Source organism: Mandrillus leucophaeus, unplaced genomic scaffold (genome assembly GCF_000951045.1).
Source record: "Mandrillus leucophaeus isolate KB7577 unplaced genomic scaffold, Mleu.le_1.0 Scaffold1165, whole genome shotgun sequence".
Lineage (NCBI taxonomy): Eukaryota > Metazoa > Chordata > Mammalia > Primates > Cercopithecidae > Mandrillus > Mandrillus leucophaeus.
The window spans coordinates 116146-134469 of NW_012099932.1; the positions used below are offsets into that span (position 1 = coordinate 116146).

Below are 18324 nucleotides of genomic sequence, written 5' to 3' on the forward strand. Positions count from 1 at the left end.
GTGCCTGTAATCCCAGCTACCAGGGAGGCTGAGGCAGGAGAATTGTTGCAACCTGGGAGGCGGAGGCTGCAGGGAGCTGAGATCGTGCCACTATACTCCAGCCTGGCTGACAGAGAGAGACTCCATCTCAAAAAACAAACAAACAAACAAACAAAACTTATACATTTCAAAAGATAAAAAGACCATTACAGCTTCTGCAGGTCAGTGTAGTCATCAAATATGGCAACACAATGATACGACATTCCTATGTCCTTTCACTCGGCCTCTGATGTTGAAAGAAGATTTGCGTCTGGAAAGTGGCTTTTCATCATTAGCTCGCTTCATTCATACACTATCATTTATCTTCTGAGTTGAGTAAAAAATACAAGAAACATTTTATTTCTCACCTTGTCTATACTGAGCACAAACATTGGAAAGGTCCACTTGATTGCTAATTTTTTGATATTCCTTTAATGATTCCCTTAACATTCTTTCTTTTTCAGTCTTATTTTGAACTTGTCGGGAACGCTGGAGAAGCTCATTTGCCTAGAAGAGGAGATAACAAGAACTTAAAAATATATAAAACCAAGCAGACAGATGATGCTGTCAACTAAGTTTTAGTCTATGTCTAAATTTATATATGATTATTACCATTAAAAATGAAAACAACTCTACAAACTTACTTCTTAATTTTAGGCAGAAAAGTTTTTGACCAAAAATTCCTAGCTATTCTTAATTCCTCTCACAAATATGTTAAGCAAGAGAGTTTTTGTCTGGTAATTATCTTGCCTAGTCAATACATTATTGGGCAGCAGGCAGTCCATGCGACACTCATTTATTTATTTTTTCCACCTGTAGGAAAGGATCAATAAAAATGCCCCCATTAACTATAATTCACCAAAAGATTTACTTGAAGTTTTAGTACTTTTCCTTAACTTCTAAGGAGATAAATTATTCCCTAAATTTTCTTAATTTGTAGATTTAGTGATTTTTCTTAATTTCTCACCTTTGACTTTTTAATATGGCCTAAAAACACTATCAAAGATTCTTTATGGGCCAGGAACAGAGGCTCATGTCTATAATCCCAACACTTTGCAAGGCTGAGGCAGGCGGAGGTCAGGAGTTCAAGACCACCCTAGACAACATGGTGAAACCGTGTCTCTACCAAAAATATAAAAAATTAGCCGGGTGTGGTGGTGCACACCTGTAATCCCAGCTATTTGGGAGGCCGAGGCAGGAGAATCACTTGAACCTGGGAGGTGGAGGTTGCAGTGAGCTGAGATCGTGCCACTGCACTCCAGCCTGGGCGACAGGGCAAGACTCTGTCTTATAAAAAAAAAAATAAATAAATAAAAATATATTAAAAAAATAGAAGATTCTTCATGAAAAACTTAAAGGAGGGCCGGGCATAGCGGCTCACACTTATAATCCCAGCACTATGGGAGGTTGAGGCAAGAGGATCTGCTTGAAGCCAAGAGTTCAAGACTAGCCTGTACAACAAATCGGAACACGTCTCTATGAAAAAGAAAAAATGTGGCTGGGTGCAGTGCTGCACACCTGTAGTCCCCAGCTACGTGAGAGGACTGCTTGAGTCTAGGACTTAGACACTGCTGTGAGCTATGATCACAGCACTGCACTACAGCCTAAGCAACAGAGTGAAAACCTGTGTCAAATAAATAAACAAAAATATTTTTAAAAAGAAAAGCTAAGCTTAAAAGAGTATACACAGGTTTTAAGAAGCCACATATTCCAACCCCTTTCTTAGATGAGGATCCTGAGGCTAGGAGAGGTTAAGAGATCTAACTGACTGAGGTCCTATATTAAGTGAAACAAGATGGTTCATCATACATGATACCTCTTATAACTAACAATGAAATAGATAATAAAGTATCATACCTTGGAACAAATGGCATCATCAGTGCTATACAGAAGTGGGCAGATATCCTGCAAATGTAAACTAATGCCATCAACAGCGGCATTATCTCTGATGTAGCAGTTGATAAGAGAAGCAATTAATGCCCCTGTGAGTTCTTTGTCCCTGATTACAAGATCTTTAAAGGTTGTGATCTTCAGCTGCTCTTGAAGTTCCTACGAGCATAAAACTTTTCTATCACAATTATAAAAATACCATATTACTAAACATAATGAAATTATTGTAATAACTTAAAATAACCTAAACATTGATAGACTCTGTAACTGAAAAGTGAAAATATACTAATTAGTAGAAACAAATTTTTGCAAACTTACATAAAATCATACAGAGTTGGAAAAGAACGTACAGTAGATCTAGTCCAAAACTCTCACTTTCCAAATGAGAAAAGTAAAGCTTAAGTAGAGCCAAAACTAGAGCCAGATCTCCTCGCTTTGGTTATAAAATGGAAAAAACAATCACTTGGCTACATTTGAAAATCTTGGGCTTACATTTTACTTCTTCCTAAATACTGTTAGAATTCCATTATTCTAGACCTTATAATAATGGAGTTTAATCTGTATTGTGAACAAATGTGCTTGTCCAAATGAAGCTCTAAAGTATTGATTTATACTATAGTAAAAGATTCTGTTAGTGAGGTGACTGCTATCTCTTTTTTCTAAATTCAAGGAAATATCGAAACTGTGTTAAAATTCTTGAACAAATCTTTAATTTGCATTCATTGAGCACACAATTGGTGATGTAAGGAAGAGAGCTTTGAAGATGGATCACAAAACATACCCAGGATAAAAACCTACCTACAATATATTTATCACTCAATAAAACTCAAAATTATTCTACTTGGTATGAAAACGCTAACAGTTTCATAATTAAATATATTAGCTTGAATTTTTAAAAAGAAAAAACAGTATCTACTCATTGGACACTAGTAGAAAGAATTAGGAGATTGCCTTCTAACGTTGAAAAATGGTATACAAGAGTCAAAAATTAAGCGTTTCAGAGTAATGAAATATCCATATAGGACAGGAAAATTTTTTTTTTTACAGAATTGCAGCTAGTAACTGGGGAAGGAATCACAGATTTAAAATATCCTTTTGGCCGGGCACAGTGGCTCTTGCCTGTAATCCCAGCACTTTGATAGGCCAAGGTGGGTGGATGACCTGAGGTCGGGAGTTCAACACCAGCCTGGCCAACATGGTGAAACCCTGTCTCTACTAAAAATACAAAAATCAGTCAGGCATGGTGGCACATGCCTGTAGTCCCAGCTACTCGGGAAGCTGAGGCAGGATAATTGCTTATACCCAGGAGGTGGAGGTTGCAGTGATCTGAGATCGCTCCACAGCACTCCAGCCTGGGTGACAGAACGAGACACTGTCTCAAAAAAATAAAAAATGAACAAATAAATATTCCCCTTTTGTAATCCTAAATGAAATAATAAATTCCAGCAATGATTATCAATGGATGATTAAAGTCTGATGGAGAATTCCACAATGGCAGTATTAGGCTTACTACTTGAATCCAGCAATCCATCTCAGTATCACTAAAAGGACAATGAAACCTTTTGTGTCTTCTAACAGTCTGATGAACAAACCACTACCTATGAAGTATTCTATTCTTCCTCAAAAAAGGAGCTGAACCGAATCAAGCCTATATAATAAACTTTCATTTTATAGAAAATGCAGGAGATAGAGGAAGAAGTTCACTACGAAGAGGGTTAAAAAAAAAAAGCCTTAGAATGTCCTTACAATGCTGGACATGCTACTGGATTGATGATTGGATTTCTACAAGGCAACAGCAAGGAAAAGAAAAAGAAGGAAAGACTGCTTCAGATTGAAACAGATGAAAGATAAACAATAAATTCCACGAGCAAACCAACTAAACTGTTTAGATCCTGATTTGAATGAACCAATCTGTAAAAAGACATTTTTCAGACAGATTTTGCTATCAAATATTGATAGTTAATATTGGTAACTATCCAACCTAGGAGATACGGTGAAAACCCATCTCTACAAAAAAAAAAAAACACCAAAATTTAGCTAGGCATAGTGGTGTGTGCCTATAGTACCAGCTACTCCGGAGGCTAAAGTAGGAGAATCACTGGAGCCCAGGGAGGTCAAGGGTGCAGTGAGTTGTGATCGTGCTACTGCACTCCAGACAGAGCAAGACACTGTCTCAAGAAAAACTGGTAACTGTGATAATGACATTGTTGTTATTCAAGGAACTATTTTTTTTAAGAAACACAATATCTTGAAAATGCTGAATGAGTCAAATGTATGTGGGAGTTACAGTTTTTGCTCTACTTCTGTATACGTTCAGAAATGCTCACAAATAAAAGGTGGGAATAAATTTCCTCTATATATTCTAACAGCAGTTGCCGGGCACGGAAGGTCACGCCTGTAATCCTAGCATTTTGGGACGCCAAGACAGGTGGATTATCTGAGCTCAGGAGTTTGAGATCAGCCTGGGCAACACGGTGAAACCCAGTCTCTACTAAAATACAAAAAATTAGCTGGGCATGGGTGGCGTGCACCTGTAACCCCAGCTACTTGGGAGGCTGAGGCAGGAGAATTGCCAGAACCCGGGAGGCGGAGGTTGCAGTGAGCCGAGATCGTACAACTGCACTTTGGCCTGGGCGACAGAGTGAGACTCCATCTCTAAAATAACAACAACAACAAAAATACATACATAAAATGAAGTAGGAGTGGTTTGTGTGTGTGTGTGAAAGAGAGAGAGACAGGGTTCACTCTGTCACCCAGGCTAGGACGCAGTGGCACAATCACAGCTAACTGGTGCCTCAACCTCCCAGGCTCAAGTGCTCCTTCCACTTCAGCTTCCCAAGTAGCTGGGACTACAGGCATGTGCCACCACACGACTAATTTATTTTTTTATTTTTAGTAGAGATGGGTCCTGACATCTTGTCCAGGATAGTGCTGAACTCCTAGGCTTAAGTGATCCTCCTGCCTCAGCCTCCCAAAGTGCTGGGATCGCAGGCGGGGGCACGGTGCCCAGTCAAGAGTATTTGATTTAGGTTGTTGGGTCCTTTGAAATTATATGCAAAAGTCTGTGTGTCCATGTTGATGTGCATGTCTTTAAGGGTAGTGAGAGATAGCTTTTATCAGATTCTCAGAAGAACCTGTAGCTCAAATAAAGGTTATAGTCCACTGTTTTAAAAAATATGTTTTGTAAAGTATGATTTCATTCACATAACCACAAGTAAAAACTTGTGGCTTTGAAAAAAATAGGTCCCCCAAGTTAGTAAGCTTTTGTGCAATCTTCCTGTAACATACTAACTTGATTATTAACGTAAATGCTTCCCAAAATAATCTCCTCCAAAGCCAAAATACTCATCCAAAAAAATCCAAACATAGTATTAATGGTACAATCATAAAAAAATAAAAAAAACTTACCTTCTGAAGTTCTGCCACAATGACAGTGAATTGATGTTCACAAAGAAGTTTCCATAAAGCCAGAGCCTGATATGATTTTCGAACCAGCTGCTGAATTGCCTGAAGTGAAATCTTTTCACTTAGTTGAGCCTCTAATGAGAAAACAAAACTAATAAATTATTATAAAATAACATAGGTTAAGATGCTTTATTTAAAATAAAAACCATAGTTAAGGTTGAAATCCCCATTGTTTTCCTCCCAGCCCCCATTAGAGGCAACTATGATAATCAGTAGTATTTATGTTTTTATCTTCTCTCTGTGTCTGTATATACATATGCTTCTGTGTTTGTGTAGGTAAACATAAACCATGAAAATATTGCTGCATGGCCGGGCAGAGGCTCATGCCTGTACTCCCAGCACTTTGGGAGGCCGAGGCAGGTGGATCACGCGGTCAGGAGATTGAGACCATCCTGGCTAACATGGTGAAACCCCGTCTCTACTAAAAATATAAATAATTAGCCGGGGAGGATGGCGGGCGCCTGCAGTCCCATCTACTTGGGAGGCTGAGGCAGGAGAATGGCGTGAACCCGGGAGGCGGAGCTTGCAATGAGCCGAGATTGTGCCACTGCACTCCAGCCTGGGCAACAGAGCAAGACTCCATCTCAAAAAAAAAAAAAACTGCTGTATTTTTAACAAATACACCATTGCTTTTTCTACTCAGTTATATGTTCGCAGGCTATCTACACTGATAAATATAAATCTAGTACATTTATTTTCACTACTGAGTGTTCCATCATGTAAGTATACCACAATTTGGCCCATTTTTCACTTGGAGGACATTACACTGTTTCTAGTATTTTGAAAATAAAACAATGATGCAATAAATATTCTTAAAGAACATCTCCTAGAAAGCACAGTAAAGTTAGTCTAGGACTGAGTTTCTCAAACCCTAGATCAACATGCACTGGCGAGTCATGAAATCAGTTTAGTCAGTGATGATAGCTTTTCGCTCACCCCTCAAAATATAGAAAGTAGAAAAGAATTCAAAAAAGAAAGAAATATCAGAGTATAAAACAAGTAGAAATACTTCAGGAAAATCTATTTTAGTTTGTATGTATGCTTTTAAACATCTGAGTCATAATGTAAGATATATTTCTTTTCTTTTTTCCCCTGAGATGGAGTCTCGCTCTGTTGCCCAGGCTGGAGTGCAGTGGTACAATCTCAGCTCACTGCAACCTCTGCCTCCTGGGTTCAAGTGATTCACCTGCCTCAGCTTCCCGAGCAGCTGGGATTACAAGGCACCCACCACCACGCCCACCTAATTTTGGTATTTTTTTGTAGAGACAGGGTTTCACCATGTTGGCCAGGCTGGTCTCAAACTCCTGACCTCAAATGATCTGACTGCCTTGGCCTCCCAAAGTGCTAGGATTAAAGGCGTGAGCCGCTACACCTGGCCATATAAGATATATTTCTTACTGTGGGAAAAAGTTCAAACTCCTTTAAGGATATATACCTAGAAGGGAAACTATCAGCTTTCAGAATATATGTTTAGCTTTTACCAGATATGATCAAATTGCTCTCCAAAGCAGTTGTTTCAGTATAAACTGCCAGCAATTCAAATGCTCCTATTTGTACAAATCCTCACCAATGTTTAGTAATGTAATCTCAAAGTCATACTGAAATATCATTAGCCGCTCAGAAAAAAAATTTGCAAAATGGTGGCTGGGCACAGTAGCTCATGGCTGATAATCCCAGCACTTTGGAAAGCCGAGGTGGGCGGATCACTTGAGGCCATGAGTTTGAGACCAGCTTGGCCAACATGGCAGAACCCCACCTCTACTAAAAATCCAAAAATTAGCCAGGCGTGGTGGCACATGCCTGTAATCCCACTTACTCAGGTGGCTGAGCCACGATTATTGCTTGAACGCAGGAGGTGGAGGTTGCAGTGAGCCAAGATGGCACCACTGTACTCCAGCCTGGGCAATAGAGCAAGACTCTGTCTCGAAACAAAACAAAACAGAACAGAACAGAAACAAAACTGGAGGAGAGGCAAACAATTTCAACATTTTTTAAAAAAGAGAAAAAATTTAAGGCTGGGCACAGTGGCTCACGCCTGTAATCCCAGCACTTTGGGAGGCCGAGGCGGGCGGATCACAAGGTCAGTGTATCAAGACCATCCTGGCTAAAAGAGTAAAACCCTGTCACTACTAAAAATACAAAAAATTAGCTGGGTGTGATGGCAGGCGCCTGTAGTCCCAGCTACTTGGGAGGCTGAGGCAGGAGAATGGCGTGAACCTGGGAGGCGAAGCCTGGGCGACAGAGTGAGACTCCATCTCAAAAAAAAGAGAAGAGAGAGAAAAAATTTAAAAGACAGTAAAAAAGAATTTACAAAATGATGAATAGAAACCTAGGGTCCTGAGTAGGGAAGAAAGTAGCTTGGGATAAAAGTAAATGGTTGAGTGTTGAGAAAGTTCTATTGGCCAGGCGTGGTGGCTCACGCAAGTAATCGCAGCATTTTGGGAGGCCGAGTTGGGCGGATCACCTGAGGTCATGAGTTCAAGACCGGCCTGGCCAAAGTGGCAAAACCCCGTCTCTACTAAAAACACAAAAATCAGATAGGCATGGTGGCACACGCCCGTGATCCCAGCTACTTGAGAGGCTGAGGCAGGAGAATCGCTTGAACCTGGGAAGCAGAGGTTGTGGTGAGCCAAGATTGCGCCACTGCACTCCAGACTCGGTGAAGAAGCGAGACTCCGTCTCAAAACAAACAAACCAGAAAGTTGTATCACGGCCAGAAAAAGTAACGCTAACCCTAACAATGGAAGGCAAAAGAACTTAAAAAAAATTAAATGGCACAAAAAGTTCATGCAATAACTTATTTTTTTTTTTTTTTTTTTGAGACGGAGTCTCGCTCTGTCGCCCAGGCTGGAGTGCAATGGCCGGATCTCAGCTCACTGCAAGCTCCGCCCCCCGGGTTTACGCCATTCTCCTGCCTCAGCCTCCCGAGTAGCTGGGACTACAGGCGCCCGCCACCTTGCCCGGCTACTTTTTTGTATTTTTTAGTAGAGGCGGGGTTTCACCGTGTTCGCCAGGATGGTCTCGATCTCCTGACCTCGTGATCCGCCCATCTCGGCCTCCCAAAGTGCTGGGATTACAGGCTTGAGCCACCGCGCCCGGCCATGCAATAACTTATTATTCTTCTAACTTGTATCTGGAATAACTGAAGATTATAAGAACTTTTCAGTTGCCTTATTCTTTCCTTGTTACTAGTTATAATTGATAAAAAGCACAACGAAATATTTGACTCATATTTTTAGCTCTATAAAAAGGCATATTACTAATCATTAGGGAAACGCAAATCGAAATCCCAATGAGACGCCATTCCATGTTCATTAGGAGGGCTATATATAAAAGGACAGAAAAATGACAAATGTTGGCAAAGATGTGAAGAAATTGGGACCTTTGTGCATTGCTACTAGAAGTATAAAATGCTGTAGCTGGCCAGGAGCAGTGGCTCACACCTGTAATCCTAGCACTTTGGGAGGCCGAGGTGGGTGGATCACCTGAGGTCAGGAGTTCAAGACCAGCCTGGCCAACATGGTGAAACCCTCTCTATACTGAAAATACAAAAATTAGCTGGGTGTGGTAGCCTGTAACCGCAGCTACTCGGGAGGCTGAGGCAGAATTGCTTGAACCTGGGAGGTGGAGGTTGCAGTGAGCCAAGATCGCACCATTGCACTCCAGCCTGGGCGACAAGAGTGAAACTCCGTATCAAAAAGAAATAAAGATAAACATAAACATAAAATGCAGTAGCTGCTATGAAACAGTATGGCAGTTCATCAAAAAATTAGTAATAGAATTACTATATGATATAGCAATTCCACTTCTGGGTATATACCCAAAAGAACTGAAAGAAGAGACTTTAATTCCTATTTGTTCACCCATGTTAATGGCAGCATTGTTCACAATAGCCAAAAAACGGAAGTAACTCAGCATCCATCAACAAATGAATGGATAAAGGAAGTGTAGTATGTGTGCACATATGCACATACACACAATAGAAATTACTCAATCTTAAAAAGGAAGGAAGTTCTGACACATGTTACAACATGGATGAACCTTGAGGACAGTAAGCTGAGTGACATAAGCCTGTCACAAAATGAAAAGCTTGGTTTCATTCTAATAGGGTACCCAAAGTGGTAAAATTCAGAGACAGAAAGTAGATTGGTGGTTGCCAGAGACCTGGGATAGGGGAAAAAAATTGGGGGTTATTATTTCATGGGGACAGAGTGACTTTTGGTGTTTTTTATTTTGTTTTTTAAGACAGAGTCTTGTTCTTGTTGCCCAGGCCAGAGTGCAATGGCACAAATTCAGCTCATTGCAACCTCCACCTGCTGGGTTCAAGCGATTCTCCTGCCTCAGCCTCCAGAGTAGCTGAGATTACAGGAGCCTGCCACCACGCCTGGCTGATTTTTGTATTTTTGATAGTGACGGGGTTTCACCATGTTGGCCAGGCTGGTCTTGAACTCCGGACTTCTGGTGATCCACCTGCCATGGCCTCCCAAAGTGCTGGGATTACAGGCGAGAGCCACCGTGCCCAGCCCAGAGTGACATTTTGGGGAAGATGACAAAAGTTCTGGAGATGGATATTGGTAATGGGGACATAAAAATCAATATCCTGAATGCCACTGAACTGCACACTTAAAAATAGTAAAAACAGGCCAGGCGCAGTGGCTTATGCCTGTAATCCCAGCACTCTGGGAGGCTGAGGCGGGCGGATCACGAGGTCAGGAGATTGAGATCATCCTGCTTAACACGGTGAAACCCCGTCTCTACTAAAAAATACAAAAAAAAAAAAAAAAAAAAAATTAGCTGAGCGTGGTGGTAGGCACCTGTAGTCCCAGCTACTCAGAAGGCTGAGGCAGGAGAATGGAGTGAACCTGGGAGGCGGAGCTTGCAGTAAGCCAAGATTGTGCCACTGCACTCCAACCTGGGCGACAGAGTGAGACTCTGTCTCAAAAAAAAAAAAGTAAAAGTGGGGCCGGGTGCAGTGGCTCACATCTGTAATCCTAGCACTTTGGGAGGCCAAGGTGGGTGGATCACCAGAGGTTGGAAGTTTGAGACCAGCCTGACCAACATGGAGAAACCCCATCCCTACTGAAAATACAAAATTAGCCCAGTGTGGTGGCACATGCCTCTAATCCCAGCTACTCGGGGGGCTGAGGCAGAAGAATTGCTTGAACCCAGAAGCGGAGGTTGCAGTGAGCCAAGATCGCGCCATTGCACTCCAGCCTGGGAAGCAAGAGTGAAATTCTACCTCAAAAACATAAATAAATAAAAAGTAACAATGGTAAATTTTATGGTATATACATATTTTACCACAATAAAAAAAAATCGTAATGAAATAGGTGTGTATCATGTTTTCTGGTGCAGGAAGGAACAAAAATGTATATGCTAAAAGAGGGAAATATACAACATCCACATTATCCTACTTTCTCAATCACACTTTTTTAATTTTTATTTTTGAGGCGGGGTCTCACTCTGTCACCCAGGCTGGAGTGCAATGGCATGATCTCAGCTCACTGAAACCTCTGCCCCCAGGAACAGGTGATTCTCCCAACTCAGCCTTCCAAAGTGGTGGTATTACAGGTGTGAGCCACCACCCCAGACCCAATTACACTGATATTTTAATTACAAATATTTGTGTACAAAGTACATTTTACCAAGAAAAGTCCACTGTTTTCTATTCAAGTAATAAAATTTTACTGAGGTCATGTACGCTTAACTGATGAGAAGCAGTAATTTACCATGAAACTTCCTCTGAAGCTCCTGTTGCATTTGCTGGGGATTTCCGTTTTCAGGACGCATGAATCCTATCAGCCTCTGCTGCACTTTAGCAGTAGTACTGAAACAGGAATTGCAGAATGTGTGTGTTTATAACAGCTTTATTGAGATATAACACATACTTACACAGTACAATTCAAACATTTAATATGTATAATTTTTAAAAATAATTCATAAGGTAGGGCAACCATCACCAGAAGGGCTGGTTGCCCAAAAAAAAAAAAAAAATTAACAAATAAGAAAGAATTCTTGGCCGGGTGCGGTGGCTCAAGCCTGTAATCCCAGCACTTTGGGAGGCCGAGACGGGCGGATCACGAGGTCAGGAGATCGAGACCATCCTGGCTAACACGGTGAAACCCCGTCTCTGCTAAAAAAATACAAAAAACTAGCCGGGCGAGGTGGTGGGCGCCTGTAGTCCTAGCTACTCGGGAGGCTGAGGCAGGAGAATGGCGTAAACCCGGGAGGCGGAGCTTGCAGTGAGCCGAGATGCGGTCACTGCACTCCAGCCTGGGCAACAGAGTGAGACTCCGTCTCAAAAAAAAAAAAAAAAAAAATAGAATTCTTGGAATTAAAAATTTGATGGCCAAAAAAATTTATGAGACAGACTAAACAGATGCTACTTAAAATGACTGAGATTAAATCAATTAAATGACTGAGAACATCAGCTATAAATTTTCCTAATCTGTAGAAAAAAAAGATCAAGCAAAAAGAGGGGGTAAAGGAGAGAAAGGAAGGAAATTACAGGAGAAGAAACAAGCTAGATACAAGAGAGTAATATGATTCTCCAAAGAGAATGAGACAGAAGAAATATAGATTGAGTATCCCTAATAAAAAAAATCTAACATCTGAAATGCCCCCAAATCTAAAACGTTTTGCACATCAGCATGATGCTCAAAGGAAATGCTCATTGGAGCATTCTGGATTTCACATTTTCGGAATAGGGATGCTCAACCTAAGTATAATGCAAATACTTAAAAATCCAAAAAACCGTGAAAGCCAAAACACTTCTGGTTCCAAACAGTTCAGATAAGGGATACTCAATGTGTACCACGATACATAAAAAACAGGAGAAAAAAACTGATTAAAGCCAAGACGTTCATTCTAAAGGCTCACTGAGAGCTGTAAAGAAGATATACCTAAAGACATCATGTTGTGATTTTTGAATTTTGGTAATAAAAAGAAAAAAGCACAAAAAAATTTCAAAGTCAACACTAAGTCACTTACAAAGGAAAGAGAATCATACAGGTAATGTACTTTTTCATCTACAACACTAAACTTTGGCAAGAAAATGGTGCAAAATGTATACGAAGATCTGAGAAATGGTCTATGATCTTAAAATTCCACATTAACTGGGCAATAAAAACGAACAAAACATGAATACATACCAAAACATAAATCTCAAACATGAGCCCCCAAAACACACTAAGTGAAAGAAGCCAGACTCCAAGACCACACAGTATGATTCTGTTTATATGACATGTCAAGAATAGGCACATCTACAGAAATAGAACAGATCAGTAAGTGTGTGGGACTAAGAAGTGGGAATGGAAAGTGACTGCTAATTGACATGAGGTATGTCTCCTAGATAATGGAAGTGTGCTAAAATTGGACTGTGGTAATGGTTGCACAATTCTATGAATTTACTAAAAGTCACCAAACTGAATATTCAAAATGAGTAAATTTAGTGGTATGTAAAGTAGATCTCAAAAATCTGTTTAAAAAATTTCCATACTCAATGAAACTAATGTTACAGAAATCCAGGGGCTGGTCGAAATTAGGACATATAATTGATTAATTATTGATATAATTCTATTGTTAAAGAGGGAAAATGATATGATCATCTCTGTAAAATGCAGTAAATACATTTGACAAACTCACTTACTGAATATATTAAGCATATTCAATATGTTAAATATATGAATATACTAAACATATTCAATAAGGGCTGAGTGCAGATGGCTCATGCCTATAATCCCAGTATTTTTTGAGGCCAAGACAGGAGGATCGCCTAAGCCCAGGAGTGCAAGATCAACATGGGCAATACAGTCAGACCTTGTCTCTACAAAATATGAAATAAAAAAATTAGCTGAGCATGGTGGCATGTGCCTGTAGTCCCAGCTACTCAGGAGGCTGAGGTGGGAGGATCACTTGAAGCTGGGAGGTCAAAGTTGTGGTGAGCCATGATCGTGCCACTGCACTCCAGCCTGGGCAACAGAGTGAGACCCATCTCAAAAAACAAAACCAAAAAACACCTCAGTAAGGGAGGATGCAGTGGGTCATGCCTGTAATCCCAGCACTTTGGGAGGCTAAGGAGGGAGCATCACTTGAGGCCAAGAGTTTGAGACCAGCCTGAGCAACACAGTGAGACCCTATCTCTGAGAAAAATAAGAAAAAATCAGCCAGTTGTGGCAGCACACGCCTGTAGCCCCAACTACTAAGGCGGCTGAGTTTGAAGTTGCAGGGAACAATGATCACACCACTGCACTCCAGCCTCAGTGACAGAGCAAGATTGCCTGAAAAAGAAAAAAAAAAACAGAGAGAGAGAAAAGACAGAGAGAGATTAGTGGCTGGGCACAGTGGCACACGCTTGTAATCCCAGCACTTTGGGAGGCCGAGGCGGGTGGATAACCTGAGGTTGGGAGATTGAGATCAGCCTGACCAACATGGAGAAACCCCGTCTCTACTAAAAATACAAAATTAGCTGGGCGTGGTGGCTCATGCCTGTAATCCCAGCTACTCGGGAGGCAGAGGCAGGAGAATTGCTTGAACCCAGGAGGCGGAGGTTGCAGCGAGCCGAGGATCACACCATCGCAGTCCAGCCTGGGCAATAAGAGTGAAACTCCGTCTCGTCTCAAAAAAAAGAGAGACAGAGAGAGATTACCTTGTGCAGACAGGAGAAAGCAAGTAGAGCTAGAAAAGAAAAGATGGAAAAGATGAAACTATCTCTATCTGCAGATGACAGAATTGCATATGTGAAAATTCAAGAAACATCAAAATTCAAAAACATCCTGCTAAAAACTAAAGAGAAATGAGTAATTAAGAGAAATCAGAAGTAGGTTAGAAAATTTACATATAATTGTAGATGTAATGGTAAAATTCAATTAACAAAAGACCACAATGTTGGGAAAAAAACCAAACAAACTAAAAACATCTGACAAGTAAAATTCCAGATAATTTGGAGGGAGAGCTATGGCAGAAGGCAAGGAAAGGAAATAATAGATTTTGTTAAATTATTAATGGTGACTGAGATGTATGTCTGTTAGAATTTAAAACTAATAGAGGAAGAAGTATCATATATAGAACTTCTTAATTGGTGTTTAAGTAGAGAGAGGCCCGATCAATCCAATCCAATAAGGAAATGGCAAAGGGAAGAAAATAAACAAAAAGCACAAATTCAGGATGGAGAGAAAAAAATCAAACATTTAACTAGGTCAGATGCAGTGGCTCACACCTGTAATACCAGCACTCTGGGAAGCTGAAGCAGGTGGATTATCTGAGGTCAAGAGTTCAAGATCAGCCTGGCCAACATGGCAAAACCCTGTCTCTACTACAAATACAAAAATTAGCCAGGCATAGTGGTGTGGGGCTGTAATCTGAGCTACTTGGAAGGCTGAGGCAGGAGAATAGCTTGAGTCAGGGAGGTGGATGTTGCAGTGAGCTGAGATTGCACCACTACACTGCAGCCTGGGCGACAGAGCAAGACTCTGTCTCCAAAAAAACCAAACCAAAACAATAAACCACATTTAACTAATCCCAATAAAATGGGAAGGAGGTAAGTTCTCCTACTTAAAAGATAAAGACAGGCCGGGTGTGGTGGCTCACCCCTGTAATCCCAGCACTTTGGGAGGCACTTTGGGAGCCTGAGGCAGGCGGATCATGAGGTCAAGAGATGGAGACCATCCTGGCCAACATGGTGAAACCCCATCTCTACTAAAAATACAAAAATTAGCCAGGCATGGTGGTACACGCATGTAATCCCAGCTACTCGGAAGGCTGAGGCAGGAGAATTGCTTAAACCTGGGAGGCAGAGGCTGCAGTGAGCTGAGATTGCACCACTGCACTCCAGCCTGGGCGATAGAGCAAGACTCTGTCTCGGGGGGGGGGAAAAAAAACCAAAAAAAAAAAAAAACCAACCATATATATATATATATATATACACACACACATACACACACACACACACAAAGTATGAACAATGTTACATAAAAGTGTACTTACTTAGACTCTATTTTTGCTTTTAAAGAAGTGTATATTTATGTATGCTTTATTATTTGTTTTTGTTTTTTCTTTTGAGACAGAGTTTCGCTCTTGTTGCACAGGTTGGAGTGCAATGGCACTATCTCGGCTCATCGCAACCTCTGCCTCCCAGGTTTAAGCGAAATTCTCCTGCCTCAGCCTCCCTCCTAGCAGGAATTACAAGCATGTGCCACCACGCCCGGCTAGTTTTGTATTTGAGCAGAGACGGGGTTTCTTCATGTTGGTCAGGCTGGTCTCGAACTTCCAACCTCAGATGATCCGCCCGCCTCAGCCTCCCAAAGTGCTGGGATTACAGACATGAGCCACCGCGCCTGGCCTATTTATATGTTTTTGTAGTGACAAGGTCACCTATATTGCCCAGACTGGTCTCACACTCCCAGCTTCAAGCAATCCTCCTGCCTTGGCTTTCCAAAGTGTTGGGATTATAGATGTGAGCCACTCTGCCCAGTCTATATATGCTTTAAAAAGATTATACTCTAATAACCCGTTAACAATTGTAAGGAGTGATGTGACTCCCCGAATGCAATGTGATTATTATTTTTTCAACAAAAAGTCCGTATTATTTTAGAGGCTTAAAAATATCCATTCTTGGCTACGCATGGTGGCTCACGCCTGTAATCCCAGCACTTTGGGAGGCCGAGGTGGGCAGATCACGAGGTCAGGAGATGGAGCCCATCCTGGCTAACATGGTGAAACCCCGTCTCTACTAAAAATACAAAAAATGTGCCAGATGTGGTGGCAGGTGCCTGTAGTCCCAGCTACTCAGGAGGCTAAGGCAAGAGAATGGCGTGAACCCGGGAGGCGGAGCTTACAGTAAGTGGAGACCACACCACTGCACTCCAGGCTGGGTGACATAGCGAGACTCTATCTAAAAAAAAAAAAAAAAAAAAAAAAAAAAGAAAAAATCCATTCTTGCTGGGCATGGTGGATTACCTGAGGTCAGGAGTTTAAGACCAGCCTAGGCTGGGCGTGGTGGCTCAAGCCTGTAATCCCAGCACTTTGGGAGGCCGAGACGGGAGGATCACGAGGTCAGGAAATCGAGACCATCCTGGCTGACACGATGAAACCCTGTCTCTACTAAAAAATGCAAAAAACTAGCCGGGCGAGGTGGTGGGCGCCTGTAGTCCCAGCTACTCGGGAGGCTGAGGCAGGAGAATGGCGTAAACCCGGAAGGCGGAGCTTGCAGTGAGCTGAGATCCGGCCACTGCACTCCAGCCCGGGCCACAGAGCGAGGCTCCGTCTCAAAAAAAAAAAAAAAAAAAACAGACCAGCCTGGCCAACACAGTGAAACTCCATCTCTACTAAAAATACAAAAATTAGCTGGGCATGGTGGCAGGCGCCTATAATCCCAGTTACTCAGAAGGCTGAGGCAGGAGAATCGCTTGAACCCAGGAGGGGGAGGCTGCAGTGAGCCGAGGTTGCACCACAGCACTCCAGCCTGGGCGACAAGAGTGATACGCTGTCTCAAAAAAACTCCAAATGTCCATTCTTGGTTGCACGCTGTGGCTCACACCTGTAATCCCAACACTTTGGGAGGCTGAGGCCAGTGGATCACAAGGTCAAGAGTTCGAGACCAGCCTGGTCAACATGGTGAAATCTTGTCTCTGCTAAAAATACAAAGAAGAACTAGCCGGGCATAGTGGTGCACATCTGTAATCTAAGCTACTTGGAGGCTGAGGCAGGAGAATTGCTTCAAGCTGGGAGGTGGAGGTTGCAGTGAGCCAAGATGAAGCCTTTGTACTCCAGCCTAGGCGACAGAGCAAGAGTCCATGTAAACACATGTCCACACAAAAACTTGTACAGGAATGCTCATATCAGCACTCTTATTAGCCAAAAAGGTGAAATAACACAAATATCTATCAACTGATACACTGAGAAATGAGACAAAGTAGTAATACATGCTACAACAGTCAAACCCGGAAAATATGCTTGGGGAAAGAAATAGACACCAAAGGTTATCTGTTGCATACTTCCATTTATAGAAATGTTTCTATAAATATTCCATTTATATAAATATTTCTACAAATATTCCATTTTTATAAATATAGAAATATTCCATTAATAAAATACAGAAACATTCCATTTTAAAAATAACATTTGTATAAATATTCCATTTATATAAATATAACATTTGTATAAATATTCCATTTATGTAAATATAAAATTTATAGAAATATTCCATTTACATAAGTATATTCATATAAATATTTATATATTACATTGTATACTATAAATATTCCATTTATATAAATATTTATATAAATATTCCAATTTATATAAATATTCAGAAAAGGCAGATCTGTGGAGACAGAAAGATTAGTGGTTGCCAGGGACTGGGGGAAGGTCCATGAATAATAATGGCTGGTCATGGGCACAGTTTCTTCTCGGTGTGATGAAAATGTTCTGGAATCAGACAGTGGTGATGGTTGCATAACCTTGTAGATACACTAAAAATACTAAACTGGACACTTTAAAAGGACCAACTTTATAGTATGCAAATTATCTCAACAAAAAATACAACGAAAAGAAAAAGATGAATTAATAAACCTTATATATTCTTACTTTGGATTTCCTAATGGTCCTCCTGCAAACTGGGAATTTCTGTCTAGAAATTCCTGCAAACCCTTTAGTTCTTGTAGCACTGACTCTAGCAGTTGGCAGGGAACACTACTTTCAATCTGTAAAAATGAAAGAATTTTCAAAAGTTTAAAAACACACCCTCTGTATAGCTATAATATAAACAATTTTAATTTTGAAATGACTATCTCTATAAATTATAAAGTTATTTCTTGCATCAATTCACACCTGTTGATCCAATAATGCTTACATACTTCCTCTCCTGCCAGTAACACTGATGCATAATTTACAGTAAAATACAAATATTAAGAAAATATCTTGATTACTTTTATATATTTCTGTATAGTCATT

General features: G+C 41.0%; 1 protein-coding gene across 3 annotated transcripts in view; it reads right to left on the reverse strand.

Moving 5' to 3' along the window:
* Positions 1-18324, reverse strand: part of NUP155 (nucleoporin 155kDa) — a 76765-nt gene that overhangs the window by 15212 nt on the left and 43229 nt on the right. For 2 of the 3 annotated variants that reach the window (XM_011999394.1, XM_011999413.1), the window contains exons 20-24: positions 17959-18074; positions 11103-11200; positions 5317-5447; positions 1876-2067; positions 387-525 (exon numbers count right to left, since the gene is read on the reverse strand). In XM_011999394.1, coding sequence (XP_011854784.1) covers positions 387-525; positions 1876-2067; positions 5317-5447; positions 11103-11200; positions 17959-18074 — 676 coding nt within the window. The remainder of the gene's footprint in view (positions 1-386; positions 526-1875; positions 2068-5316; positions 5448-11102; positions 11201-17958; positions 18075-18324) is intronic. The other variant, XM_011999404.1, reaches the window with a different exon arrangement.